At 40.5% G+C, this 24,295-nt stretch overlaps 1 protein-coding gene across 1 annotated transcript; it reads right to left on the reverse strand.

Annotated features, from left to right (window-relative positions):
• Window positions 1–2,395: 2,395 nt before the first annotated feature.
• Window positions 2,396–20,096, reverse strand: LOC105863044 (neuronal migration protein doublecortin). Its single transcript, XM_075999137.1, has 4 exons — window positions 20,075–20,096; window positions 19,829–19,972; window positions 17,380–17,517; window positions 2,396–2,940 (listed from the first exon to the last, which is right to left on the reverse strand). The coding sequence occupies exons 1-4, from the start codon at window positions 20,094–20,096 to the stop codon at window positions 2,708–2,710; spliced, it is 537 nt and encodes a 178-aa protein (XP_075855252.1). The 3' UTR covers window positions 2,396–2,707.
• Window positions 20,097–24,295: the final 4,199 nt, after the last annotated feature.

Here is a 24,295-nt window from a genome sequence, read left to right on the forward strand (position 1 = left end):
AATGCAATGTGTGATCCTACATTGGATCTTGGACCAGGAAAAGAATATTATTGAGGCAATTGATAAAATTTGAATATGAACTAAATAAGATATAATATTGTGCCAGTGTTAAATTTACTGATTTTGATAATTGTACTATGGTTATGAAAGAAAATGTCTTTGTTTTTAGGAAATACACACTGAAGTATTTAGGCGCAAAGGTGGCATAATCTTTGCTCTTAATCTCAAATCATTTCGGAAAAAATAATCTGTGTGTGTGTGAGTGTGTGTGTTTGTGTGGAGAGAGAGAGAGAGAGAGAGAGAGGGAAAGGGAGAGAGAGAACACCAAAAAATAAAGTAAATGTAAACAACTGGTGAATCTGTGTAAAGAGATACAGAAGTTCTTTATATTCTTGCAACTCTTCTGTAAGTTTGAAATGATATAAAAATAAAAAGTTTTAAAAATAGTGAGAATTGTACCAAAATCTAAATGTTTATTTAAAAGTTTGCTCTAGAAAATGATATAATTTATTACTTGATGTTTGTTTGCTTAACTGTCTTAAAAGGAGTAATTTTAAAAATATAATGATACACCAAAAAGCTCTGACAATGCTACCACCTGTGAGCTGATTCTAGTCCTTCAATGGTTAAAATAGTTTTTAGAATTGAGTCAAAAAACAAACAAGCCACAAGTGCTTGCAAGCCCAACCAGGAGAAATAGTTTAACAATGCCAACAGTCATCTCAATGGCTTTATGGATGACAGTTCCTTAGCCTAAATGAACCGGACATGTCAGTTGAAAAGTTGAATGTCTCGAGTGTGCAACCGAATGCCTAACCTGCCTTCAGCATTTTGGGGAAGGTACTGATGGAAGGGGTTAGGATAGCTCACACTTCCCAGAAGGAAAGTAAGGGCAGAAAGGCATAGGGCAAAGATATAGTAAGAAGCAGTATAGTATATAGGAGGTGCTCTGAGGATAGTGGAAAAACAGAAGTAGGCTCCTCTTATCTTGAATGACCATATTAACTAACTTTGCTGCTCAGCAAAGAATAACTAAAGTTCAAGTGTAAAAGCAATTTTAATCTACTTCACAATCTCTGGGTGAGACTGGCTACACGCACAGTTTTGTGAATCTCTCTTTGGGGAAATGAAACAGCTCAGCAGGACAATCAGAAGGTCCTGGTCAGAAGTTAAAGGGGTCATTAAAGGAATGCAACGGGGATTAGAAATGATGGGGCAGGCAATGGCCAGATTAGCCAGGAAATTAAAAGCCTGATGTAGAGAAAAAGGATGTAAGGTAGTGACATGCTGTTAAATTTAATAACTGACTTTCTGTGAGAAAAAAAAAAAAAACCCATCCACCTTGATTTATAATATGTGCCAATTTCCATGGTGTAAACATTCCCACCATGGCCAAGTTCAAGTTACCAACATAATGTCACTGAACAGAGTTGGAAAGCAATGTACACCATCAGCTCCCACAAGCTAGTATGAACTGTCTGTAGTGTATCAATGGCAGTGACTTGCATACCAGCCCTATAGCTAGTTATGTTATTGTAGTAAGTAATTTAAACTTTCTGGGTCTCAAATTCCTCATCTTTAAAATGTCAGCCTCATAAGATTATTGAAAGAATCAAATGAAACTAATTTATCTTCATCTAAAATGTCTTCCAGCTCTGATCATCTATAGTTCTATAATGGTGTTAGCCATTGGTGGCTTCTTGCCTTTGTCCATCACACATCAAGGCTTGTGAGCCTGGAGAAAGCAAGAGAGTCAGAAAGGAAGCTGCTCCACAGTGTGGTAATCAGAGAAGAAACCACATCAACACTGCCTCTGCTATAAGAGGTTCAAGGTGGTGACCACTCGAGATTTTCTATACAGGAGAGATTTCTGGGTGGGAATCTGTTTAGATAGTGGGGCCAGAGAATTTACACACTTCTATTATTTTAATGATATATTTATTTGGAATAGCTGAAGAGGTATAAATGTTGCCAATGCAATGTGTAAGCGGCCTTCTCTTTCTACATGAACCAGAATCTGCCTGGTAATGAGGAGTACATGAGGCTGGGCACAGTGGCTCACACCTGTAATCCTATCACTCTCGGTGGCCAAGGCGGGAGGATCACTTGAGGTCAGGAGTTCGAGACCAGCCTTAGTAAGAGCAAGACCCTGTCTCTACTAAAAATAGAAAGAAATTAATTGGCCAACTAAAAATATATGGAAAAAATTAGCTGGGCATGGTGGTGCATGCCTGTAGTCCCAGCTACTCGGGAGGCTGAGGCAGGAAGATCGCTTGATCCCAGGAGTTTGAAGTTGCTGTGAGCTAGGCTAAAGCCACAGGACTCTAGTCCAGGCAACAGAGAGAGACTCTGTCTCAAAAAAAAAAAAAAAAAAAAAAAAAAAGAGTACATGGTAAAATTGGGGTCTATTCATTTGTTGATATCCAGGAAATCTAAAGGGAGTAACTTGGTGCAACTATTTTTGACTGCTATCTTTGTCATTTATATTGACTGGTGACTTGTGACATAGGTTGCCCTCAACACCTCCTTTGCTATGTCTCTGAATTGGGGAGAGAATTGCTTAACCTACCCCCAAGACACGGTTTGGTTCCTCATTATCTCAGAATAGGTACTTGGGACAGAATGTAACTGGAAATAAATAAACCAGGGGTCAGAGGAATAAATAGAAATGACTAAAAGCTTGGCCCCTGCTGGGATTCCCAGAATTTCAAGCTAATGGAACCAGATGAAAAGGAAGTCTGGCCTTAATGTGCTGTTGAAGTAGAATGGAAGGGTAAACCTTCACCCAGCCATTCAAGAAACTCTGAGTGCAAAGGAGTTTAGTAAGGTATAAGAGACATAATACCTTGTGCTTCCGGAGGCTGCCAGGACTGGTAGGCGTAGAGATGGGAGACTGCTTAGACTTGGGGGTAGAGAGCTGGCTGCTGGAGGTTCCATTTGCTAGCCCAAGGCAAGAGAAAAGGAAGGGATAAAAATCAACAGCATAAAAAGGAGCAAGTTTTCCTTCCCCTCCGAAGACAGTAAGAACATTCAAACAAAGTACAGAGACAACCAAGTGATTGGGTGAGTAGAATAAAGGTAAAAAGAAACACATTCCTCAAAAGGGTAAGAACTGCAATCCTCAGTTAATTAGGTCCCTGCACAGTGCAAAGCAGTCATCCTCCCACCCTTTCCCCCCAGTGCTTTCCAATCACAGGGGTCTGTTTCTTTTCAAACCTTTCTCATATTCATTCCGGTTTGACACTAACATCTCTGGGAGGTAGTCTGGGAAGGTATTATTTCGCTTTAATTTTATAGAGGAGAGAAGTGAGGCACAGAGACAGGGAGAGATTGACAATGGGGATGTCCTCACTTATCTCAGCATCTGCCACCAAAGGGGATGTGCCCTGGCCTGAATCACCCAGATTTCTTCCCTGTCTCTTTTCCTACTCATCTCCCCCGCTTCCCTACCTCATCCTGGGTGATAAGAATGGGAGGAAAGAAAGAGAAAATGGGCTAGTCAGGAAGAAAGATGAAAGAGAAAGTAGAGGGGAATCAGGGAAATGTAAAGAAAGGCTCAAATAGCAAAATGGGCAGAGGAGAGAGTAAAAAAAGAGGGAAAGAGATCTGGAATGGAAGGGAGGGGAGACAAGAAAGATGGGATAAGAGATTAGAAGAAAAGATTTAAGGAAGTTGAAACAGGGAGAAAAACAGAGACAGTCAGGGCACACCCCATTTGTCTCTAGTCAAGAAAATGCTGAAAATGAGATAGTTTTGTTCTTAGCATCTTTATATTCCATCAAGTTTTCAAATTGTTTATATTCCCTTGCTAATGAGCTTTTTAATGTCCCGTCATGAAAAAAGAAATGTGGTGCATTGAAATGGAACAATTGAACAGCGTTCAAAGTAGATTCATGTTCAGACGTCTCATGCTAAAGTATTTTTTAAAAATCTTAAGACCTACATTGTTAAACAGAGATATTCTAAAATGTGCTTTAAAAATAAGGGTGAATATCCTAAGGGTGTTTGGAGAGTGGGAGGGGGGGAGAGAGGGAAAGAGAGAGAGAGAGAATAAATAGAAAATGAAAAAGTTAGGCAGAAAGATGGCCTAAGAGTCTTGCTGTTAGTCCCTCTGGTAAAGCTTAAACTGCTGTTATCATGAATATTTCCTGAGGATATATTCCTTCTGCACCACTTATGGTAACGTTTCCCTAGGTTCTGGAGCCTCTGCATCAACTGTTGAGATGAAAGAGATATCAGTGTGGTGGTTGCTGAGTTCACTCAAGTGCTAGTGAGCTGAAAAATGGACACTTTAGCATTCACCGTCTGGCTTTAGCTATATATTCATTCATCTCTCACCCACGCATGGAGAGGCCTTCCTCCCTATCATTCATTGGTTTAGCAGTGGCTATGGAACACTAACTATGTGCCAGGCAAAGTATTAGACATCGGGGTTTCAGAGCTGAGAAAATCATTTCCTCTGGGAAGGCAGGCGAGAATCCAATGGAACAAGTGCTAAGACAGAGCTGTGCATAGGGTATTATTGGAGCCCAGAGGATAGACTTTGAAATCAGGGGACTGGGAGGCAAACAAGAAGAGGCAACACCTGAGAAATCTTGAAAGATAGATGAATCTGGAATAGGAAAATCTATGGAGACAGAAAGTAAATTAATGACTGCCAGGGGGAGGAGTTGGGGAGAAATGGAAAGTGTCTGCTGATGGGTACAGGGTTTCTTTTGGGGGAGACAAACATATTCTGGCATTAAATAGTGGTGATTGTTGCCAACTCTGTGGCTAAACTAAACTCACTGAATTGTACACTTTAAATTAATGAATTATATGTTATGTGAATTGAATCTCAATTAAAGCCCTTTAAGAAAAAGATGAATCAGAGCTGGTCAGGCAGAGAGGAGAGAAAGGGCATTTTAGGCATAGAATTGCACCAGCAGGGGCAAAGACAAGAAGGTGTGAAAGAACACAGTATGTTTACAGAAGTGTAAGTATCTTACAATGGCTCAAGCACAGGGTGTCAGCGGGGAATTCAAGGAGACGAAGCTGCAGACCGTAGGGGCCTTTTGTGTGGCCTATTAAGAAGTTTGGGTTTAGTTTCAGAAGGAAAATCACAGAAGGACTTTAAGCTGGAAGTGATCCGATCAAATTTGCATTTTAAAATGATTACTTCAGCAGCTGAGGAAAGACTGGGATGGGGTGGGGGGTGGATAGAAGCAAGGAGGTTGGTTAAAAGATACTACTTTAGTCCAAGGGAGGGGTGATAATGGCTTGAAATAAGGCAAGGGGTGCGGGGGAGGCAGGAAATTGACACAGTAGGGCCAGGTAAGCTTAGAGTGTTATGTTTACATACCACGTAAGCCACTGAAAGAATAACATGACCTGTGCCAAAGAGCACTGAGAATGTGAGAGCTAGACTTTGTCAAGCCACTAGGCTTACTGATGAATAAAGAATGTACTTTAGGAAAGGCCAGAGTCAGTGGGGCCACAATGGGGCAAAGCAGTCAATTACTCTTTGAAGGAAATGAAGGAGTTAATAGTTGAAAGAGTTAATGGGCCACCTACAATGCCTGAGGGCTTTCCCAGCAGGACCTGTCCCCTAGCATTCCAGACAAGAAGCAATCTTGGAGACTTGTGTGAGCTGACACAATGGAAGTCTTCCAAAATAGCCCTGACCTCAGCCATGAGGGCTAACAGATGTGGGCATCCCCAGGTGCGTCTCCTCTAGCATTTTGTTTTACATGATTGCTGTATACTTCACAGATTCTAGTTTCCCAACATCTGTTAGCCATGCTATAAAGGAGTGGCTACTATGCCCCCAGAATTAAAACTGTCTTTTTTTTTAACCTACACACTTATCTAGCTGAGAATGAGCCTACTGGCCTTGCCAAAATGTGGAAATTTATTAACCACAAGCATCTCTGCATGTGAGTCAGTTTTTACCTACTGGCTACATATCTGAATATGTAGGCTCTTCTTCAACTGCCAGTTCTTTTCTCAATATCCTCTGAAACTTTTTCACCCAATAAATTTAGGGGTAGTATATAAATACATATTCCATATATGCCTCTCTATACATCCTCTGTATATGGGGATGCTTATATAGATGTGCCCCATTCCTCTCCTCCTAAGAATTAATCTTAAACTATCTGTAAAGAAAGGACTTTATTTTGTCACCAACATTCAATAAGCATCTTGGAAATCAGTTCTTAATAATTTCACTGCCATTCACTGCATTGCTGAAAAAATGCAGATACTTTCCCAGACTTTTCCAGAGTTCCCTGATGAAATGAAATCCAAAGATGGACACAGAAACATGAGGAAATGTAGACATGCACAGGCAAATGTAGATTCAGTACAATCTGAAGGAGCCGCTACATTTATAGACTAGATAAAAATGTATTCATATACACATTTTGTCTGTAGATTCTTTGGGAAAAAAAAAATCTGGGAAGGTGCCATTTAATATGGATTCTGGAGCCAATTCACATAAATGTCAAGTAAAAGCCACAGCAGGAAATAATGCAAATAGGGTCTGATGAACTGTGTGTGCTCAGATTGGTAAATCCATGTGGAAAGGCTGTCACATTTCATTTGGAGAGTGGCTGGAAATGGCACCACTGTTTTATATCCCTCATTTTCCCTTTATTCTTCTTGACTAAACCTCCTTAGCTCTTGTCTCCGAGCTTCCATTGCTCAGTGGCAATTTAGGAATGCTTTGGGGGGAGGGTCTTCTCTCTCCATGACTTCTCTGTCTTGCTCATTTCTCTCCTCAGAACCACAGCCTTGCCTCACTGCTCTCACCTTTTAGGTATACATGGTCCAAACCCTCTCATTTCTTTCTTTTCTTTGTATAGTCCATTTTCCCCTTTCTAGCAGGGTGCATCAAAAACTTATCAACAAAAATCTTATCAATAAAAATAGGCCAATAATTACTGTTTATTGAGTGTCTATAATAGACCAGGTGCTTTGCTCCTCTCTCTCTCTCTCTCTCTCTCTCTCTCTCTCTCTCTCTCTCTGTCTCTCTCACACACACACACAGACACACACACACACATACACATTCCAGTTAGGGGTAGCAAAGTCAGGATTTGAACACAGGTCTCTTTGATTCCAAAATTCTTGTGATTTTTGTTTTGAGTTCTTGCTACATAGAATTTCCTTTCTAAAAGTATTAATAATTGCTTAGGAAATTCCTTTCTATGATAATTTTCTGATCGGGGCTAGGGAAGAGGGGGAAAAGTTGCGATAGAGAATAGAGAAAAGAATAGGAAGAAGGTAGAAGCGGACACCAGAGCTGACACCCATCTTTGGGGCTTCTACCCTGTTTGATCTGGTTTAAATTAGAAAGGGGTTAGCAAGAGCTTGCTTTTATTCAGCGAACCAGCTGGGTATCATACACAGTGTCATGAAACAATAGCAAACAGAGCAGCCAGCATGGCATGTAACTATCCTCATGGCACAGAGCTCTCTGGGAAGATGGTATCTGTGCCCTGTCTGTCACCCCCCTCAGTTGGTGCCCTTTAGCTATGCAGCACAATTGCCAAGCTTGATCCTGCACAGTCTTGGCTCTCACTGGCTTCTCTGAATGATTATGCCTGTCCTTGCCCTCTTGCTCATCATTAGCTCCTTGGCTTTGTTGGCCTTTCCTGTCAGAATGGACTAGGACAAGCCCAAACAGGATGGCTGGTAAGACAACTAGGCTGCCTTACCTATCTATTTACAGGGATTTAAATATATGAGAAAAAAAGGGTTCCCAGAAGTGGTGAATAAGGTGTGTATGTGTGTGTGAGAAGGGGAGCATTAGTTATCAAAGGTCAATAAGAGACTTCAGTTTCTGGTATGGGTAGTCAAGGATAGAGTGGGGTTACAGGGAGGCAGTGTTGATGCTGAGATCCCAGACTGTGGATTCCCTTGTCTGGAGGCTGGACTGATACCTGGAAACTAGGATGCAGCTGAGTATAAGTTGGGCATCAGTAGCCCCAGGTGTAGCAATTATAGACCTGTCTGAATGGCCAGTTAAAGGAGTCATTATACCTTCTGGGTTCAAGTTCATATGACCAAAATGGCACAGAAAAAGAAGAGCCATCTTAGCATCTGTTTTTCTCCCAACCTTTGACTGAAGACCAAACTGATTAAACACTCATTCACTTAGCCCTGGTTGTCCCTCCCATTCTAATCCCAATACTTGAGCCCAACTCAAAATCAAGCCTATTGGTTTTGATTTGGTGTCCATATTAAAATACTGCTTACTGAAAATAATCCCAGTCTACCATAAAAGTCATGAAAATAATTTCAGAGCCCTTTTAATAATCATGGTTGTATTTCTACAGTTATTTCCGAAGCATTTTACCATACGTGAACTCGCATGATTCTCCTGAATACTCTAAGAGATGGTGGCCAGATATTCCTATTTTCCTTCTAATAGACAAGAATATAGAGGTTCAGAGAGGGTATAACTTGCATAAAAGGGTAGTGGCTTCTGGGACTTACAGAATCCATTTCAAAATTCCCTAAAGTTAACACATCACATACCTCCCACTGTGACCTTTTAGTGATTCATTGTCTGTCTTGTGCTCTCTAACTCCCTAATGCCTTGCAGAGGGAGAACTCACACATAACTCAGCCACTTCTTCATTTTTCTCATATTGAGATGCTCTAAGCTTTTCTTCATTTCAGTCCAAAGATACTCCATTTTCTCCTTACATATAACAGGGAGTTTTTCTGGAAGGCCATCCAAGTGGAACCAAGGTGGTTTCAACTTACTTGAGAACAGGGCCAAGAGACAGATCCTGTGGTTTTCACACATCTATTCCAAAAAGCCCTTGGGCTGGGTGTCTGGATTGCTTTGGCTAATTGTTTCTGCTCAGTGGAAAAGCTTTTGTCTCTTTCCCCAGACCCATCTATTAGGAAAGCCGAGAACTAAGAGCCCAGAAACAGTTCTTCAATGATTTGATCATAGGGTTGGTACTCAAGCCAAATTCAATCACAGATTATGAGATACTGTCAGTTCAGAAGATAAAATTTGAATTTTAAATCTATTTCCTACGTGTCTTGGAGAGCATGCAGTTGTGAATCCTTTAAATAAGAGAGAAGAAAGAGTCTTCCCTGTTGCAAAACAAATACATGTACCCAATCCTGCAATATTTTGACACAGATGAATTTCCCTCAAGAAGAGGACATCTGTAAGGGAGTTGATGGAAGTGCCAGGATTGTTTTCTCAGGCTTGACAATGCTGTCAACATTTATTTCCTGTTCTGTTCAGAACATGTTTCTGGTGGAGCAAGCCTGTTGTCAATGCTCACTACTGGTTTTTCTGTGGCAGGAACTAAGACAAACTGTGCTTCTCTTAATCTGTAGAAAGAACATAGGCTTTGTAATCAGTCAAACTTTTAAATCCTGGTTTAGCCATTTCCTAGATTTGTGACCTTAGGCCTAACCTAACCTCTCTGAGTCTCAGTTTCCCCGCCTGTAATATTTGAATAATAATATCTCCATTGTTGTTTTGATAATTATATGACAGACTACACATAAAGTGCTTAGCCCTGTGCCTGGCACAAAGGAATTGTATCTGCTATTGATATGACTACCACCACTATTAGAAATGGAAAGAATCAAGTAACTACAAATTATATAGGCACCGAGTTAGGGAATCCCATTCTACAAGAAATGAGATACCAATCTATACAGTCTGAGGACTAATTCTTTGGCTAGCTGGTAAGGCATCAGATGATTGATGTTTTCCAGAGTTAAAATCCATTATTTCTGGTTTCTGCATTTTATTGTTGTGCTTTGCAAAACACAACCATTGGCCCTCTCCTGTTCTCTCTTTTTACCCACTCAGCATTACCATGGGGGTTGGTCAATAAACAACATGGAGTCATTGAAAGTTTTGGAACAGAGGAGTAACACAATGCAAATGGTGTTTTAGGATGAAAAACGTGGTGGCACCACACCACATGGGTAAGTGGACAAAGATTTGAAGCAGAAATGTTACTAAGGAGTCTGTGGAATAATCCAGGCATCAGGTGGTCAGAGAAATAAAGGGATTACTGTGTGACTCATGTGGAAATGGTTCACATGTTCAACAACAACAATAGCATATGGTGGACACAAAGGATTAAAGAGTGGGAAGAGCCAAAAATAGCATCAAACTATTGAACCTGGGGAGGAGTTGGGAGGGGAAAATGCTTTTGATTTTTAGATATATTGTATTTGGCACATATAAGTGGGATTGTTTAATAGGCATTCATGGGTCTGACATCCAGAAGAAAGGTTGGGACTGGAGATGTAGATTTAAGAGCCTTCTTCCTGCACTCTGCTATGCCATATTCATTGTTCCCTCTGCATGCTTTCCCCTTGCCAGAAATAGCCATTTCCTTATCAATTGATATATAACCCTCCTTCAATACCATTTCTTCTATGAAGCCTTCCCTTAGCACCCTAGCTCCTGATGAGCTCTCTCCCATGAACTACAATAGGTCCAATAACACTTACTGCCTGTATCGCTCATTTATTTGGCATTTAAACAAATAATTACCATTAATGCTACATTAATGGTGCAGTGGTTACAATTGTGGACTGTGGAGCCAGAATGCCTAGGTTTAAATCCCAGTTCTAGCACTTACTGTTAATAGCTGTGTGATCTTGGGCAGTAAGTCAAATTTTCTATGCCTCAGTTTCTTCATCTGCAAAATGGGGACAATAGTACCTACCTCACAAGGTTGTTGTAAAAATTAAATTAGTACATGTAAAGTTGTTAGAATAGCTGCCCAACATATAATATGAACTATATAAGTATTTGTAAATATTTTTTTAAAATTTACATTTATACTGGCTCCTCAAAGAAGTCATAAACTTCTTCTTCTTCTTCTTCTTTTTTTTTTTTTTTTTTTTTTCTGAGACAGAATCTCACTCTGTTGCCCGGGCTAGAGTTTCATGGCGTTAGCCTAGCTCACAGCAACCTGAACCTCCTGGGCTCAAGTGATCCTTCTGCCTCAGCCTCCTGAGTAGCTGGGACTACAGGCATGTGCCACCATGCCTGGCTAATTTTTTCTATATATTTTTAGTTGGCCAATTAATTTCTTTCTATTTTTAGTAGAAACGGGATCTCGCTCTTGCTCAGGCTGGTTTCGAACTCCTGACCCTAAGCAATCCACCCACCTCTGCCTCCCAGTGTGCTAGGATTACAGGTGTGAGCCACTGTGCCCAGCCTATAAACTTCTTAGTGACAGGGAATCCCTATAATTTCTTTTCCTCATATCACCTAGCACTACCAAGTACTTCATCAAAGATTTGGAGATTTAATTATATTTAAACACAAGTCTCAGCCCAAAGCAAGCTAAGACTCCTGTTGCAGGGCGATGCCACCATATCCCATGCAATATGGGGTGTTCAGTGCCCCCCACTATATTGCTTGTTCCAAACATCTTCTAAGCAGATTTTAGAAAGAATCAGATTGGGGGATGGGCCAGGGAAGTTTTTCTCTTCCCACAGCTCTGCCAAGGACACTGCCTCCCTTTGGAGTGGAGCTGATGGGATGTCTAAGACTGAGCACTGGAAACAAAGGCACCTAATTACTTGTGGCTCTGTGCTCAATGCAGCACAAAGAGAATGACACAGACACCGCCCCACCCCCTGCCTTCCCAAGTCCCTAGTCTGGAGGTGGGGGAAGGGCAAAAGAAGCCAAGAAACAAGGACCATCCAACAGAAATCTTTTCAATCACCAGACTAGACATCCCGCATCCTACTTCACATCAGTGGGACACTGCAGGGAATGCCTGCTGGGAAGTCAAGAGAGCTGGGTTCTGGCTGTTAGGTGCTAAATAGTTTTGTGACATTGGGAAGACCCCAAGATCCTAAACTTTGTATCTTAGTTCTCTAGTCTAAAAAAAAAACATGAGTAATTATCCTTTTCCAACCTAATTCCCAATGCTTTTATGAGGGACAACAGAGGTTATGGATTTGGAAATACTTTGCAAAATGCACAGCATTTAATTAATGTAAAAAATTGTTATCTTAATCCTCTCTTAGCTAGAGAAGAAAAGTATTTTTGTGCTGTTTAATCCAGTAGCCACTAGTCACATGTGGCTAGTGAACATTTGAAATATGGCTAGTCAGAATTGAGATGTGCTATAAGTACAAAATACAATGCAATTTCAAAGAATGTAAAACATTTCAATTATTTCTTATATTGATTACATATTGAAACAATATTTTGAATGTATTAGGAAATATATCAAAATTAATTTTGCCCATTTCTTTTAACTTTTTAGAATGTGACTAGTAAAAAATATAAAATTACACATGGCTTCCATTTGTGGCTCATGTCATATTTCTATTGGACAGAGCAGGCTAGACAGTCACCTTTAGGAAGATCAGAACAACCATGTCCCTCTATCTTAGGCAAATCAAAGCAGGCTGCTTGGTTTAGAAAAAAGGACCCTGAGATACACTTCCCTCCAGAAACCCCTGCTGTTTTGTGTCCCTTGAACTTCTCTTCTAAAGGTTGCAGAGAAGTCATACTTTCTCAGCATTTGGTCTTGAACTCCTGAGCTCAGGGGATCTGCCCACCTGGGCCGCCCAGAGTGCTCAGATGACAGGCATGAGCCACCGCGCCTGGCTGATTTTTTCTCAGCGTTAGGAAATGGGAAGATTGGACTTTCAGGAATAGGTAAATGTGAGTTGGGGGAAGGGAGATAGAGAACATTAGATTGCTACAACAATGACTTACTGTTGAAGAATAGCAAACTAATTATCACATTACAATTCTCTCAGCCTACCATGGTGGGTAATTAGCTTCCTTGGGGGCTCCTTAAAAAAAAAAAAAAAAAAGAAAGAACAGAAAAGATTCTTTCTCAGCAACTAGCTATTTGGTCCTTTTAATTCAATTCAATTCAATTGGGTGCAAAGTTACATAAAGAGAAAATTAACACATTAATGCCTGAAATGTAAACAAAGAGAGATACACTAGAAATGTCTTTCTTTAGTTCTGAAGCCAGGCTTACCTTTGCCCATCAAAATAGTAAGTTCTGAGTTAATCAAAATGTGGCACTGCATAAGCTTGCCTTCATTTTTCACACAGGAGCTTCCTGGGCTTAGATTTAGTCCTTTACCATGGTTTGTGACTTACTTTACAGACAGACATGACTAATGTAACTTGGAGTCTAAGAGTCCATCAGCTCTGGCCAGTGAGAATGAGCTCCTTACACCTTGCAGGAATATTATATGGACAACCAAAGCCTTCCTTAACTTGAGTTTAGGGCTTAGCAATAGACATTCTATTGGGGAATAAACTCAATATTGGCAGGAGTGGGCATTGAACTTGAGGGGAATAAAGTAGAATCATTTTGATTTATTCATGGGCAGAACAAGAAAGAGACAACTTACGGACCAAGGATTAAAAGGATTCAAATTATGGTGCAAATTACAGACCAAATAGCATCAATTTATGAAACCTTAAATCGAATTTAACCCAGTTGTTAATTGAACCATGAATTGGACCAAATATATATATTTTAAAATCTAGCAAGCTTATTCAAACCAGAATCAAACTTATATATTTTCTAATGAGTTAGAACATTAAAACATTCCTTAAACTGAACCTGAACTGAGTCAATGTTTCATTTGGTTTGAGTCCCTGCTGAAGAGAAATATTTGGGGCTTTCTTTTGCCTTCAAAGGAAATTAAAATTCCCTAGAAATGGCCTATCTTCTAGAGCCTTTAGTTACTCAGGTTGAATGAAGGTATATGAATCCATCCACAAGTTCCAGATCTAAGACAGACTAACAGGATGGAAACAGGGTTGTTCTAGTATGTCTTAGAAAAGAATAAAGAATTTCTGCCCCAACCAATGCCATCATTCTTTGGTTAAATATATATTAGCCTGTATCTGTCCTTTGCTAACAGCTCAGAAAAATCTTGACATTTTATGAAATAATTCTTTCTTCTTAAATCTCGAATGTCTATGAGGAGAAATTTATGCCAAATGAAAACTATGCATTGCCTATAGCTCATCATTCTAGTTATCTGATTCTGATTCTGTGGGAGCTATGTCACAACTTTGTAAATTGTGAATAACTGATAACAATGGAAAATTACTCTCATGTATAGACAAGCAAATTCTGAATAATCTAAAATAATCTACCAAATCTTAGAGAAGGCAAGAAACTTGCCCCAAATCACAAAGCTAGGATATGGTGTGGCTGGGCCTTCTTAAAGGGTCATCTCCCTCTCCTCTTCCATATACTATCCCCCTCCACTTTCCAGCTTCGAATGGTGCTGAGTGAGGTGAGGGTGGAGAAGAGAAAATGGGTATATCAAAATTGAACCTTACCTAAGGTACCATTTTGCCCAAGATCAGCTTTACCCCTATGGAATGTTCACTGAGTTGATACATTGGACTTGGCTCTAAACAAACTGCCATGGAACAGACTTAGTAACCTAACATGGATCATCCTGCTTTTGGGGGCTAGAGTCATGTGGAGGCTCTAAACACATCATCTGAGATGTGCCCAAACATTCTGGAAATTGCCATGAAGGTTGTATAGACTAGGGTTTGGCTTTATTTATGTTCATGAACATAATGAACATAAATGAAGATTCCAATTCTCTCTACTGAGAACACCACTTCAGATTGGTGGTAGGAACAGAAGTTGTTTGTAATGCTGATACCTGCCAAGTAAATTCTCCTCCCCCCCCCCCATTAAATTGGTTACTCTGTTTATCTTGTGAGTTTGAATAAATCCTTTTTCTTTTTATTAGCCAGGGAGTTCTGAATAAGCAAAAGGAGATCTTGCCTGCTTAAGCCTGGGTTGGGATCTATTATAACTCCTTTCAATTTGACAAATATTCATTGAGTCTTAATCTATTCCTGTCCTGTCTCTAATACCTTAGAGTCAGAGAGGTGCATATTTTGTAGAAGGGAAATTCTGTAAGTAGCATGTTGGAGATCAGTGATTCGATATATGTTTAAACTGTGTTTAATTATGGGTAGTTGTATTCATGTGTGCTGGGTAACCAATTTGATACAGTCTGCAAAGAGAATCTATTTACTTTAAGCTGATACCACCTGGGAATTTCTAACTAATGGGTTGTATGGTGGTTTAAAAATAGGTCTGCAAATTCTTTGATAACTTCTCCCTAGAAGAGGTAGAATCTAATTCTTCTCCCCTTGAATGTAGTCTGGACTTAATATTTCTAATGAATAGAATAAAGGAGAAGTGACAGTGTTGGCTTTGGAGACTAAATCATAAAAGGTACTGCCATCTTAGAAGTAGATCCTGCAGCCCCAGTTGAGCCTTCAGATGACCATAGCCCCTACCAATACCCTAATTGCAATCACATGAGAGACCGTGAGACAGCAAAGCCACTCCAGAATTCCTTGCCCACAGAAACTCTGCGATAACAAATGCTTGTTTTAAGCGACTACATCTTAGAGTAAATTCTTTCACAGCAAGATATAAATAATGCAGGTTAGAAATTCCAGAAATAGCCAGTGCTGTTTCTGAAAAATAATTAGCTAATCAATTATTGCCAAACTATGAATCTTGACCAAGTGTTTTGAAAGTGTGTTTTTTGCAAGTCTCTTCTTAAGAACTGTCCAAACAATTTTTTCTCAGTCTCAGTGTCAAAACCTGGGTCTTTATAGTTTCAGCAATACAAATTTGCTTAGATAGATTCATGGGCTCTTCTGTACATTTGAACAAGATAGCACCAAAGCACATGCATTTTTATTCCTTCAACAAACGTTATTAAATGCTTACTGGGTCTCTAGCACCATGCTGGGTAAAATAGATGCTTCTGTGCATCTATTCATTCACAAAAATTACTTGAGCATACTAGGGGCCAGGCACTGTGCTCTACACTGAAGATACAAAAATGAACATGATACCTTGAGTGGCTCAATATTTAGTTGGGGAAGTAGACAGGTAAATACATACTTTACAACACAATGTGGTGAATATTACCCCAGAGGTATGAATGACATGCTATAGTATTGCAGAGAACAGAACAAGTATCTCTATGTGAGGCCTTGAAGGATAAATAGGAGTTTGTGAGGCCTTGAAGGATAAATAGGAGTTTGTGAGACCTTGAAGGATGAATAGGAGTTTTCAAGCAAAGAAGACTGGTGTATTAGAGGGGTGGTATTCCAGGTATGGGGGAACAGGTTGTGCAAAGACATGGAAGTAGTAAAAGCCTGGGCTGCCTTTTCATATTTTAGTTTCCTCTATCTGAGAATAAAGAAATGGCTGTGATATACATGTTCCTGGCAGTGTGAGATAGTCAGGACATGCTGTTTTACTAGGCATAAGTATTTTAAAGGCTGCTCAAGCTGCCCCAATAGGCTGCTCAAGCTGCCCCAAACTGAAGGGGTCTTGTGCTTCCCCAAGGCTTTCAGGCTAGAAAAATTATCATGAACCCTGAGCCTTGGGAAGACAAATGTGTAAGTCTTCTGGACCGTATAATTTCCTTAGTGTGAAGACCTCAGATTGTCTATGCATGAGTCTACTAAGCTTCTGAACTTGGACTTCTAGGGCCTTTTGTTTTTAACATTTGTGATAAAAGAATGGAACACATTGCCTTTTAGATCAGTACCACTCAAACTGCTGGTCTAAGACAAGATAGAGATTGCATCTGAACATAAATCAACATATTGCTGCCCTCATCAATAAAACCATGATCTGAAAAAAAAAAGTCAGCGGAACTAAATGGTTTGCTTAGTTGTATAGTTGATTTACATTTGGCACAAGCTTCTAATCTTCCCACAGACTGGCTGATAACAAATAGTTCGTGGCTTGGCAGTGATCCATAGACTACATCTTTTAGATAACTCACTATCCACTAAGTAAAATCTTATATGACGAATCTCCTTGTTTCCTTTCAGAACCTGGTCTGAACTAATTAGAAGCCAAAACAAAAAGGGAGACAAGTATACCATAAACATATACAGTTTAAAAAAAGGGAGACAAGATAAATCTAAAGCTCAAGTGCATCAATTTTGTTGACACTTTTGCTTATCATTTTTTTTACATTCTTGTTCTTGATTCTAATTTTCAATTTCAAATTCATGTTTGACTTGATTATTTCACTGAATATGATTTTGCCAGATGATGTTGAAGATGATGACAATGATGACAACCATGACAATAAGCATTACAGCAAGCATGGCAAATGGGCCAGATTTCTGATCTGCATCCATTTGAGTAGAATAAGGGTTATGGCTGTGCCTCCATGACTCCAAACAAGTTAAACTGTTTTAATCTCTGAATTGATAGAATTGGTTTTCATGGAGACACAGCGGTGTTCATGAGGAACTCATTCCTCTGCATGCAGAGGGCATCAGCCTCCTTAAATGAAGTCAGCGTGCACAGTTAGCAGAAAAGCACTCACCGTCTTGGTCGTTACCTGAGTCAGCTGGAGACTTGCTTCGGCGCATAGGGCCAGGGCTCTTGGCTGAACTCTTCTGAGGCGTCGGGGACGCCTTTGGGCCAGCTGTGGCTGAGGGGTTTCCCTTCATGACTCGGCATTCTGGGGCAAAAGGACACAGACAGCTTAGTAGAGGGTAAAACTGAGGCTCAGCATGTTACCAGTCTCAGCAAACTGAAATAAACACCACAGGCCAAAACATATAAGTGGCTTAGGACTACAAGGTGGTTCTCATTGTTTGTAGGAACCATGGCTCTGGGAAAGGAGGTATGGGGGAAACTTCCAGAAGTCACCTGAGTAAAGTTAAGTATTTAAGTTCCCTGGATTATGGAAACAAGGGCAGAAGTCCAAAAGCAGATCAAGTAGGTAATTAAATAGTCAACTCAATCATTTGTGCAAAACTTAGGCATGTCCCGGAATAGTAGCTATTGATATAATGTTTAATTAATTTCCTTGGAGTAGAGATTGACAGCTCAGAGGCTATAGACACACAGATGAAACATCCATGAGTAATTTAAAGAAGAGGGAGGAAGTTACCATTATTTTCTATTACATACCACACATTGTAATATGCACATGATGGATGTCATGTCATTTTGTATAAATAAGCACTATTACCACCACCACTATCTTGCATTTCTAGAGTACTTTTTTTTATTTTCAGTGTACATTATCATAATCCTTTATGCTGCTTTAATAAATTAATGACTCTGCCACTCGGAACTCAAGAAAAGTTGCGGGTGTGTAGGAGAGTCTGCCAAATGCTCCTGCATTTGCCCTAGCCCCAGTCTGACACATCTGGCTACCCTTTCTATGCAGGTTACTCAACATACCCTAATATGGTAATTTTGAGCACTGAAAGTGCTAATTTTTAGGGGGATTATTATATTCATTTTGCTGCTGAGAGTACAAAAAGCCTAAGCCTCTTGCTTAGGGCTACAAAGCAAGAAAGCAGCAGAACAAAGACTAAAAGTCAAGTCTCCTGAGTCCCAATTTAGTGTTCTTCCCACTACAGATTTTCCAACCTCGTGCTGTGGTGTGCAAAGTGGGATCAAACAACTGGGTACAGGGTGGTCTTTCCTCTTTAGACACTTGTTGTCTCCCACTTAAAAAAAATACATCGAGGCCGGGCGCGGTGGCTCACGCCTGTAATCCTAGCACTCTGGGAGGCCGAGGCGGGCGGATTGCTCAAGGTCAGGAGTTCAAAACCAGCCTGAGCAAGAGCGAGACCCCGTCTCTACTATAAATAGAAAGAAATTAATTGGCCAACTAATATATATATATAAAAAATTAGCCGGGCATGGTGGCGCATGCCTGTAGTCCCAGCAACTCGGGAGGCTGAGGCAGGAGGATCGCTTGAGCCCAGGAGATTGAGGTTGCTGTGAGCTAGGCTGACGCCACGGCACTCACTCTAGCCTAGGCAAGAAAGCGAGACTCTGTCTCAAAAAAAAAAAAATACATCGAAATATAAATTAACTAGAAAGATTAGGGGAGCTATTCTGGTAAATTGAGTTTTTTAGGAAACTGACTTAAGCAGAATGCCCATTTTTGTTTCATTTCTTCTTTTGGTTGATGAACTTTAGTGATCATGGTCCAGAGCTGGAGATGTAGAAGGTATAGGAAATTGGACATTACCTGAATTTTGCTTAGCTATTCTATGGTCATTTGCCTCTTCCAAAAGAGAACACAGCAGAAATGCCACCTGTTTCAGGGTCCTTGTCATTTGAGTTGTTTGTAAAGTCTATATTAGTAAAACTCCTTCTGTTTTTCTCACTCTTTACTCATCCTAAGTAGCAAATATGTTTTGAATGTGTCTTTTCATCAGGGTCCTATTCTAACCTTGTTGCTTTGTGAGCTAATTAATCTTTAACTTATACCTGGAGCTTGGACTCAAGCAAAGGGAGATGGAAAGATGTTGAGCTCCTTCCTGAGATTAACAACCCCTCTGGAATCCTGAATCACTAAACAGGGCAATGGGGCAGCAAAGAGTTTGACACTAAGAATACAGTAGAAAAGTCTTTCTAAAATGGAACCATCATTATGAGCCAAATAGCTAGAGGATGTTGACTTAAAAAAAAGTATATGTACAATATCCAAGTTCTGACTCTAAACATTCCTCCCTATGGTCTGATTGTACCTGTCAGCCCATGTGACACAATATGTGGTTCAAAAAATATGGTCACTATTGCTCTAGGTGGTGAGTTTTATTGAGTTTGGAGGCTGGGACTCTGGGACACCCAGTCATCCTTTCATTTAGTGACCCATATATCCAAATATACAGGAGAAAAACTAATAATATCTGCCCCTAAGGGACCATGTATGGATGTTCTCCAGACCATACAATCCCATGGAAATCCTAAGGGACAGAAGCAGGGAGAACCATGGAACAATAAAACCCAGTGGTTATGCTTACCATTTTCATCCAAGGAAAAGTCATCCTGAGCATAGCGAAATTTTTCAGGACCACAAGCAATAAACACATCATCATCACCAAAGAAATCGTGGAGACAGGTTACCTGTGGAGAAAGTAGAAATACTGGATTGGTATCTGATGGTCCTGTGACAACGAGCCTCACGCCATGTTGGCAGGGGAAAAAAACCTCATATATAAGCCATTATCTCTAGCACTCAGGGATCTCCTTTTGCTCAAAACACCTACCATGCTCATAAATCTGCATCATGACCCCTAGTGAGTGATGATACACTGAGTGCCATTATCTTTCCACGTTCCATGTGTGGTAGTCTTGTTTCTATTGCATCAAGAGTAAATTAAGACTATATCCAAATGGAATGCCCCCCTCTGAAAAAAGGTCAACCAGCAGATGGCCCTACAAATGTTACCTTTTTTCAGAGCCTCAAAGACAGAGTGCTCCTGGCCCAACTCTGGGGCCAGGGATCTAGGCCAAGGCATATGAGAAAAATTATCTGCAGTCTGTAGTGGATAGACCCTGTAGCTGACCCAGAAGTGGAAATTCCTCTCTTTATCTGCATGTGTTCTAAACATCATTTCTTAACTGCTTCAGACACACAAAATTTGGACTTTCGCTAAAAATGGGCCAAGAACCTGGTAGTGGCCCAGAATATCATTCTCCCTGAGAAACCAGGAAAAGAAAACTCTGTTGACCACTTAAAACTTCATCAAGGGCAATGGGTCTCAATAGGCTTGAGTTTTTGCTGGTGGAGCCATGTTCCCAGACCCTTCCAGCCCTCTGGCACCCTAAGGATTGCTGCTTCTCCACAATAGAGAGACAATCTCCCCAACCCTCTTTCTACACAAAGAAATGAGGGTCCCTGGGACAGTATGCTGCTCCCTGCAGTCTCCCCACTTCTCAGCTTTCCTAATTACATCTGCTAATTAGTCCAGCACACCAGGAAAACCCCAGGAGAAACCACAGAGTCAAAACATGCTTATTCCACTTCTTAGTTTGAAAGTGTTCAAAGCCTCTAATTGTTCTAAGCTTCCCATTCAAGCTGCCAGCAATGGCTTTCCAAAGGCAAAGTGCTCACAAACTAACAACAACTCACTGGGTACATACGTTACATTAGAAAAATATTTATATTAGAAACATCATCCCCCACCCAAGGTCAATTTGATCCCTGTTCCCCTAGCCAAAATGATTGCAAGCTTTACACAAAGGGAGAGATACTGAAAGATTATCCCCATTGTCTCAGCCTCCCAATCATCCAAGAGATGCCAAGAGAAGGGAAGGAGACTCAGAGGACTACCAGGCTCACTCTTATTAAACCTTTTCTCAGTCTTGGGTCATGACCTCATCAAATAGCCCAAAACCCTTCTTCAGCCCACTGGTCCCTCACCCATTCATCGCACAATCAGCAATGACAGTCAGAGCTACCACTGATTGAATGCTTACTCTGTGACAGGTACTCTGCTAAGCACTTCCAAATCTGTCACCTCATTTTACCCTCACAACAAACCCTAGAAGTCAGTATTATTATCAGTGCTATTTTAAAAATGAGAAAACTGAAACCCAGGGACAATAAGTAAATTATGCAAGTGGAAAGCAATGAAGCAAAATGAAGACAGATCTATCTGACTTCAAAGTCTGTCCTTTTAACCACTCAGCAATACAAAGCACTAACATACAGTCCAGGCACTGGGGAGACAAAGATAAATAAGACTCAGGCCATGGCTTCATGGAGCTCACAGTATGATGAGGTGAGATACATTGAAATAGATCATTTCAATTTAGTGTCATGAGCAATCGATTACCACATCCAAGTGACACCAGTCACTGGCTGGCACTGTTAGTTCAATAGGCCTCCTGCAGATTGTCCTGGTAGCAGATCCAGTGACAGACGCCACATGACTTTGAGCCCTGCTACCAACCTCCCACCAATATCTTGGACTTTGACTCAATAAAATCTGGAGCCCCTAACTTTGATACATCAAGTATCTCTGAATTGTTCATCCCCTGCCAACTCCTTGACCTTGAAGATCTCTGCCATGTCTTCTTGTTTAAGGCTGCCTTGACCCTGACTAGCTGCATTTTTTGTTGTTGTTGCTCACTAGTAGGGAAAGCATCACCCTTGGGTGTCCCTCTCCTAGTGGTCTCTAGGATTTAGCACTTTGTTTCAAGACCTGCCTGTATTTTATAGGTGCTAACCTAGTCCTCCCCATTGGGTCACAGGTTTCTGAATATAAAGACCAAGTTTATACCTCCTTCTATACCTTTCCATGGTTCCTGGTATAGAGCTTATCATATAGTGACAATTTAGTTAGGGCTGTTTCTGCCTAAACTGCCTGCAAAGGAGACAAGAAAGAGGGACATTCAGAGGCTTTGTGAGAAAATGCAAAGACAGAAAAGCAGGAATAAGAAAGATGAAATCAACTGTGTCAGATAACAGAGATTAGTATTCAGAGGCTTTGAAAGGTAACAAAAACACACAAATTTAGGAACAAGAAAGTAGAAATGACTGTGAATTCAGAAGTTATTCTTCACATAACTATGCTAATTAGCTTGACAACTTAGATGAAATAGATTTTCAAAAGAAAGTCTAAATAATCAAATCAGCTCAAAAAGAAATAGAAAATCTAAACCAACTAATAGCTGTACAAAGAATTCAGTAAATACTTCACACAGAAACCTTCCCCCAGAAGTCACCAGAGCATTCATTTTAGAGGTATTTGTGGAAATTGCTTCCCAAGAAGAAAACCTAAAAGCTTGAAAGCTGCCATCTCAGACATATGCCATGATAGCCTATTGTGGGACAATGAAGACTCACAGATTGCTCTGGGGGTTGCTGTTACAATGACCCACCCTCCTCCAACCCCAAGCCTCTCCATTCCCACTCAGGCTTTGGGAAAAGCCTTTGGATAACCCCTCCTTTGGGAAGCTTCTAAGAAAGGCAAAGTCCCCTATGCTTCTGACAAACTCATAATAGTGTGGCCGGCTTCAAACACATTCATGTTGCAATCCAGCTGTTTAGCATCAGGTTTCTTGTATGATCCCTTTCCACATTTTGCTGGCTCTCAAATGCAGACAAATTCACATTGTGCATGTGTATACCCAGCTTTCCCAAATGCCTTGGGTATTGAAACACAGCAGCCCCCCATCTTTATTATGGGGTTGGAAGAATAGAATGTTCTTCATCTTAAATATGAGGAACCCAAGCCACCGAGAGTCAAAGTGGCCCAAAGATACACAGCTGGCTCGTGGCAGAGTTGGGACTAGCATTCAGGGTTCTGCTTCAATTCAGGACAAAACAATTCAATTGCCTGAGAGAACTTATCTTCCTAAAGCCCTGATTTCAAAAGCTTATATATAGCCTAGACAGGAAGAGTTCCCACTTTTCCTAAGCAACACCTGATATGCATTAAAACATCTTACTGGATTGAAAAAAGAAGCTTCTTTATGGATCACATATTAAATCTATGTACAAAAAAATTCCTATTCATTACTGTCACTGGCAACTGAATATGTGATGGAGAAGGACAAGGAGAAGGAAGGGAGAAGGAGGAGGAGAATAGAGTATAAGAAATAATTCCCAAATAAAACTCACTCTCAGTTAACACCTGCTTTTTAAAATTCCTTGGAGGGGCCTGGCATGGTGGCTCACGCCTATAATCCTACCACTCTGGAAGGCCGAGGCAGGAGGATCGCTCGAGGTCAGGAGTTCAAGACCAGCCTGAGCAAGAGAAAGATCCCATGTTTATTAAAAATAGAAAGAAATTAATTGGCCAACTAAAAATATACAGAAAAAATTAGCCGGGCATGGTAGCGCATGCCTGTAGTCCCAGCTACTTCTGCCTCGGGAAGCTGAGGCAGCAGGATCGCTTGAGCCCGGAAGTTTGAGGTTGCTGTGAGCTAGGTTGACGCCACGGCACTCTAGCCCGGGCAACAGAGTGAGACTCTGTCTCAAAAAAAAAAAAATAATAGAAAATTCCATGGAGGTAATGCAACACAAGACACAGGTCTACCTTTGCTTACACTACAAATGTGTGATTTTCCAAATCTGTTTTTTGAGATGGAATTTCCATTATGAGGTGGCAACAGAAGTAGTCAATATAATAATCACTATGATACCACTTACAGCATCCTCAGGGATCAAAGGTTTTGCTGACATCAGCTTCAGTATGAGTCATACTTGCATATTTAATTCAGAGAAAAGAACACAAAGGCATGACACCTATCTTTATAATTAATCAACTGCCAGCACAAAATCGATAAAATCTACTTACATTAACATTGAACCATTAACTCAATGCTCTTCTTTAAGAAAAAAAAAAAAAAAAACAGCAGGTGTTGGGGGAAGGGAGCCCAGCTTGACTGTGCATTAGCGTGAACAATAGATTATATGGATGGTTCAGTGGCTTAAATGTTGAAGTACAAATGGGCAAATGGAGACAACAGATTACTGT

The sequence above is a fragment of the Microcebus murinus genome, chromosome X (genome assembly GCF_040939455.1).
Source record: "Microcebus murinus isolate Inina chromosome X, M.murinus_Inina_mat1.0, whole genome shotgun sequence".
In the NCBI taxonomy this organism is placed as follows: domain Eukaryota; kingdom Metazoa; phylum Chordata; class Mammalia; order Primates; family Cheirogaleidae; genus Microcebus; species Microcebus murinus.

Bases quoted from the DNA above. Each gene is read 5' to 3' on its own strand.
- LOC105863044 (XM_075999137.1), bottom strand. From the start codon at position 20,096: ATGATGCAGATTTATGAGCATG. The intron at 17,518-19,828 runs GTAAGCATAACC...CTTTTGCCCCAG, and splicing joins CTTTTCCTTGGATGAAAATG to AATGCCGAGTCATGAAGGGA. The intron at 2,941-17,379 runs GTGAGTGCTTTT...GCCTTGGGCTAG, and splicing joins CTCAGGTAACGACCAAGACG to CAAATGGAACCTCCAGCAGC.